The sequence below is a fragment of the Papilio polytes genome, unplaced genomic scaffold (assembly GCF_000836215.1).
Source record: "Papilio polytes unplaced genomic scaffold, Ppol_1.0 DF821400.1, whole genome shotgun sequence".
NCBI lineage: Eukaryota > Metazoa > Arthropoda > Insecta > Lepidoptera > Papilionidae > Papilio > Papilio polytes.
Window position 1 is genome coordinate 1,365,195 of NW_013527804.1, and position 6,289 is coordinate 1,371,483.

The 6,289-nt window shown below is 31.4% G+C and overlaps 1 protein-coding gene across 1 annotated transcript in view; it reads left to right on the forward strand.

The window, feature by feature from the left end:
* Positions 1–1,835: 1,835 nt before the first annotated feature.
* Positions 1,836–6,289, forward strand: part of LOC106108696 (basic salivary proline-rich protein 1-like) — a 19,236-nt gene continuing 14,782 nt past the window's right edge. Inside the window, exons 1-9 of the mRNA XM_013289956.1 lie at positions 1,836–1,886; positions 2,261–2,320; positions 2,995–3,054; positions 3,654–3,713; positions 3,833–3,865; positions 3,985–4,044; positions 4,245–4,286; positions 4,834–4,893; positions 5,164–5,223. Coding sequence (XP_013145410.1) covers positions 1,836–1,886; positions 2,261–2,320; positions 2,995–3,054; positions 3,654–3,713; positions 3,833–3,865; positions 3,985–4,044; positions 4,245–4,286; positions 4,834–4,893; positions 5,164–5,223 — 486 coding nt within the window. The remainder of the gene's footprint in view (positions 1,887–2,260; positions 2,321–2,994; positions 3,055–3,653; positions 3,714–3,832; positions 3,866–3,984; positions 4,045–4,244; positions 4,287–4,833; positions 4,894–5,163; positions 5,224–6,289) is intronic.

A 6,289-nucleotide genomic window follows, 5' to 3' on the forward strand; every position in this document is an offset into this window, starting at 1 on the left:
CTATGAACTCCTGACATTTTTTGCTATAGTCCTTTTAATGTTGTTTTATTATGAAGACTGTATTGCATTTATGATTTGCAATAATTTCTTTACAGGCTTTGGTTTTAACATTTTAAATAAACATTATAACTAAGAGATGTGTGTTTTATTGTAAGAAACTACAGAAATGTATATTGAAGTCAACAGATTAAAAAAAAATTAAGTGACAACATACTGAATTATTATAAATTCTGAGGTAACCGTATTTCGATTTTTCCAACATAAAATATCGTAATCCACAATTTTGCCATTTACACCTTTTGTTTTCAAATTACTTATTTACTAGTTTTAGCCTGCGACTCCGTCCGCGTGAAATTAAAAAAAAATACAAAAGTGAGTAGTCTATGTGTTCTTCCAGACTATTATCTACATCTATACCAAATTTCATTGAAATCCCTTCAGCAGTTAAGGCTACAAACAGCCATCCATCTAAACTTTCGCATTTATCATATACTAGCTGTTCGCGTGCGGCTCCATCCGCATAAAATTATTAATTTATTGATTTGCATTTGTCAATTTCTCATTTGCATATGTCAAAATACCAATTAACTTACTATGGCAATCTTGCTTCCTTGATGTTGGCAGCAAATTATGGTCTTTTTCCCACATAACGGTTTTTATTCAAAATATTTACCCCCTAAGTTTAACGGCATGAAAATATATAACCTAAGCTGTAGTTGCTGAGATCTTAGGCAACAAAGAAGTGTGTTTACGCTTTATTATAATAGTATAGATAAGCAAATAATGTATACGCAAATCAAGGGGCCCTGCAATGCTGTTAGTACGAAAACGGCCGAATTCTCTCGAAACTATTTTATTAATACTGCAATAACTTGAGATTTCACGACACAAACTAAATTACTGATATCGAAATTAATTTAGTTTTATATTTTGCATGAAATTCTAATTTAAATTCATCGATTATATGTAATAATCACACATGTGTGTGGGTCGGCAGAAATTATGAACTGAACTTGAAAATGATCCGCAGTCCTTGTACCATTTTTCGCCATCGACATACATAAAAAGACACATCTTAATTTGGTTTAAAAATTTACTAGCTGTTACCGTGCGGCTTCATCCGCATGAAATTATGAAAATTTTATTTTATTGTTTACATTTGTCAATAGCAAATGTCAAAATGACATGACATGACAAACCTTAGAAATCTTTCTTTCTTGATGTTGGCAGCAACCTATGGTCTCTTTCCCACATTAGGGTTTTGAACCAAAATATTTACCCCCTAAGTTTAATGGCGTGAAAATATATAGCCTAAAGCATGACGTAAGTGTAGGGCTTTTTATTAAAAAAAATAGCTATTTAAAAATATGCTGTAATTACTGATATCTTAGGCAACAAAAAAGTGTGTGTTTACGCTTTATTATAATAGTATGGATATATATTTACATGGTCCTTGGAAACCCCATACAGTCAGCCTGAATTGTTATTATTTTGAGTGAATGTAATAAATCTTGACAAGTAATTTCTGGTGATTTTAACAACTATGTAATTATCGAAACTTTACCATAAAATATTACTAGTAAGACTAGTAAAATAGACTAATTACTAAACCGTAACCAACAGTGGTTTTGTCAGTTTACTTACCCCTTTAGTCTATAGTCGTTAGTGTTTTTATTTTTATGTAATTCAAACAACAGTAATTTTTAGTTTACACCGTGAAATTGTTTGAATTATTTTTAATTTAAATTTTGCACGTCAAATTGTTCGTTACACATATAAATATTGCGTACTGCTTTTATTTCTCATTCGTGGTCGGTTTTCAAAAAGAAACCACGATGAAGTCTATTATCTTGTTCTGTGTTCTGCTGCCTTTGATTTACGGACAGGTATAATTTACCACTAGCACTTTACTATCACTACTAGCTTTAACTAGCCAAATTAAAAAAAAAAAAGTTGAGTAAGTAGCCTATGTATTCGTCCAGACTATGTTCTACATCTGTGAATTTCATCGAGATACGTTAAGTCGTTTTAGAAATACAAAAAGACGTATATCCAAACATTCGCATTAATAAAACTAGTAATGGCTTAGATTCTTCGAAAGTAAGTGTTTTCTATTATATAAGAAATTAAAAGAATTTTTTAAAGACATATTAATTTTTTTTTTCTAACTACTTGTTAGCAGAATAACGCTTGTAGTTTAAACTGCGTAAAATGTAAGTTTTAGCATTCAAATTAAATTGTTGCTAATATTAATCTTTAGGGGCTACAGGAGGACCCACCGGAAGAATTTGAATCACTTCGAGGAAAACGTTCGCCTCAAGTGAGTTAGTTTTCACGTTAAAATAAAAGTTATTTCACCCTCTATTATAAACTAACTTGAGTTACAAGAGACTACTTAGTCCAAATAATTAATTCCATTTATTATAAGATGTCAAAAGGGCTCTGCAATCCTCTAGACGCTTTTGTGTGGTTGTGGTATAGCGAGTAAGCTGGCGGTTAAATTTTTATTTTTGTTTAGGGACTTGATAATACAGAGATTCGTGTCGAATTTGAAAGCGTAAGTTTACTTACAATTGTTTACAATTACATTTTAAAAGTTTTCCAGGTTTGTCAATTACATTTATAAAAAAAAAACAATAGGTTTTGTTATACTTAAAACACGGAAGCACTGCTCCTTTCAAGTAATGTTTTGTAAGGGGACTCGCCCGCGACTTCGTTCGCGTCGGATTAAAAAAAATACAAAATCAAGTAGGATATGTGTTCTTCCAGACTATCCTCTACATCTATGACAAGTTTCATCGAGATCCGTTCAGCAGTTTACGCTACAAACTCTAACAAACATCCATCCCTTCATCTAAACTTTCGCATTTACAATATTAAGTAAGATATTAACTATATGGTTATATTTTCTATGTAGCTCGAAAGATGTCGTACTTTCTTATATTGCATTGCGCTTCCTTATTTAGATGTAAGTCAGTAAATGTTAATCCTCAGGCGCTGCAAGAGGACCCTCCAGAAGAACTAGAATCGTATAGGGGAAAACGTTCGCCGCAAGTAAGTGCGTGTCTTTGTATTTTAAAAGCCAAGAGCTTAAAAGACTGAACTGATTTTAACGAGTGAGGTTTCATTTGATTCGTATTTTTCCCCGAAGTTAAGTCCACATCATACGCTCTGTTCTAACTGAACAGTTCGACTCTATAGATAAACTTGTCAGTTAGAACGTACCGTAGCGTAGCGAACGCGCTACAGATTAGAAAAAACACTTTTTATTGGTTACAATTAGTATTATTAACATAAAGATCGATAGATAATAAAAAATCTTAAAATTACAAGTGCATGTTTCGTTTAGGGATTATTGGATAATACAGAAATTCGAGTAAACGTTAGTATGTCATCACTTTTACAAAAAATGACAATAATTGCTTTTATAGAGCGGAAGAAGTGGTATTTTCATATAACATTTTTGACAGCATTACATTGTCTGGTTCCTAAAATATGTAAAATAACATAAAAATTTTCGGTGACGGCACCAGTAGTAAAAAGTATACGTGAGTAATAGCCGTAAAATAATTAGTTTCATAATGTCTCACGAAAGTTTAATTAATTAAATATGTAAAATGTTTAAAGTAAGATTTGCTAATATTAATCCTCAGGCGCTGCAAGAGGACCCTCCAGAAGAACTCGAATCGCTTCGAGGAAAACGTTCGCCGCAAGTAAGTGTGTACATTTTTATTATACGATTTTGACGAATTATTTTTCCACGAAGAGTTGTATCCACTCCGCTTTGTTTAGTTACTTTAACTTAAAGTTATAACTATGTAATTTTGTTTAGGGTCTCTTGGATAATACTGAAATCAGAGTAAACGTAAGTATACAAAGGGGTGGCATAAAAACTAACCCTGGGTGCTACTAGCGCTAAAATTATTATTTTCAAATATATATGTAAAGAATAATAATAAGAATTTTACAAAAAACAATTATCAGCGCCTTCAAGAGGATCCTCCAGAAGAACTTGAATCGTCTCGTGGTAAACGTTCGCCTCAAGTAAGTGTTTGTATATATTTTTTAAATGTAACAAAACTAAAGGCAAAAGTACAATTACATTCGACCGTAGTGTTCAACTTTTCACAACAGACAGTCGTTTAAATTACTTTTTGTATTCTTCACCGTAGTATTGCGACGAAGCCTTTTTTTTAAATTTAATTGCCAGTTAATTCTTGTAACAAACTTTTTTTTATTTTTAGGGTTTCATGGACAACAACAATAACGGCGTTGTTTTTGATTTCGTGAGTATATCATTCAATTTAATGTTTAAAACATGTTGCTCGCGGGTCCCCTATGTTACTCACAGATAAATTTCCTTTCTAATGGTAAAAAATTTTCAAAATCGACCCAGTAGTTTTGGCGTGAATCAAATACATACAAAAATCCTAAAACACAAATCATTCCTCTTTATAATATTAGTATTGAAGTATAGATATAAAAAAAACATATCCCAATCCCGATCCCAATAACAATAATAACACTTAATAATAGCAAGTTACTCTATATTGTTATGCGATGTATTTTTACTGTTTTTAATGTGATGAGGAGGAATGATTTGTATGTTACAAGGTGAATACATACATTTTACATATTTAATTATTTAAAGTTTCGTGAGACATTTTGTAAGTAATTATTTTACGGCTCTACTTTTTTCGGTGATAGCACCAGTATTAAAAAGTAGACATGAGTAATAGTCGTAAAATAATTAGTTTCATAATGTCTCACGAAAGTTTAAATGATTAAATATGTAAAATGTTTAAAGTAAGATTTGCTAATATTAATCCTCAGGCGCTGCAAGAGGACCCTCCAGAAGAACTCGAATCGCTTCGAGGAAAACGTTCGCCGCAAGTAAGTGTATACATTTTTATTATACGATTTTGACGAATTGTTTTTCCCCGGAGAGTTGTATCCGCTCCGCTTTGTTTAGTTACTTTAACTTAAAGTTACAACTATGTAATTTTGTTTAGGGTCTCTTGGATAATACTGAAATCAGAGTAAACGTAAGTATACAAAGGGGTGGCATAAAAACTCACCCTGGGTGCTACTAGCGCTAAAATTATTATTTTCAAATATATATGTAAGAATAATAATAAGAAATTTGCAAAAATTAATTATCAGCGCCTTCAAGAGGATCCTCCAGAAGAACTCGAATCGTCTCGTGGTAAACGTTCGCCTCAAGTAAGTGTTCATATATATTTTTTAAATGTAACATAACTAAAGGCAAAAGTACAATCACACTCGACCGTAGTGTTCAACTTTCCACGACAGACAATCGTTTAAATTACTTTTAGTATTCTTCCCCGTAGTATTAGGACGAAGTCATTTTTTTTAATTTAATTGCCAGTTAATTCTTATAACAAACTTTTTTGTTTTTAGGGTTTCATGGACAACAACAATAACGGCGTTGTTTTTAATTTCGTGAGTATATCATTCTATCTATACTATTATAATAAAGCGTAAACACCCACTTCTTTGTTGCCTAAGATGTCAGCAATTACAGTATATTTTCGAATAATTCTTTTTTTAAATAATTAGCCCTACACTTATGTCACGCTTTAGGCTATATATTTTAACGCCATTAAATTTAGTTGGTAAATATTTTGCATAAAAACCCTAATGTGGGAAAGAGACCATAAGTTGCTGCCAATATAAAGGAACCAAGGTTGCCATGTTTTGTCATCGTCATTTCATTTTGACATTTGCAATTGATAATTTGACAAAAGTAAACAATAAAATAAAATTTTCATAATTTTATGCGAATGAAGTCGCACGGGAACAGCTAGTTTAATGTATAAAACGTTGCTAGCGGGTCCCCTATGTTACTCACAGATAAATTTCCTTTCTAATGGTAAAACTATTTTCAAAATCGACTCAATAGTTTTGGCGTGAATCAAATACATACAACAATCCTAAAATACAAATCTTTCCTCTTTATAATATTAGTATAGATATAAAACAGAACCCAATCCCGATCCCAATAACAATAAAAACAATTAATAATAGCAAGTCACTTTATATTGTTATGCAATGTATTTTTACTGTTTTAATGTTATGAGGATGAATGAATTGTATGCTACAAGGAAAATACATACATTTTACATGTTTAATTATTTAAACTTTCGTAAGACATTTTGTAACAAATTATTTTACGGCTCTTCATTTTTCGGTGACAGCACCAGTAGTAAAAAGTAGACGTGAGTAATAGTCGTAAAATAATTAGTTACAAAATGTCTCAAGAAAGTTT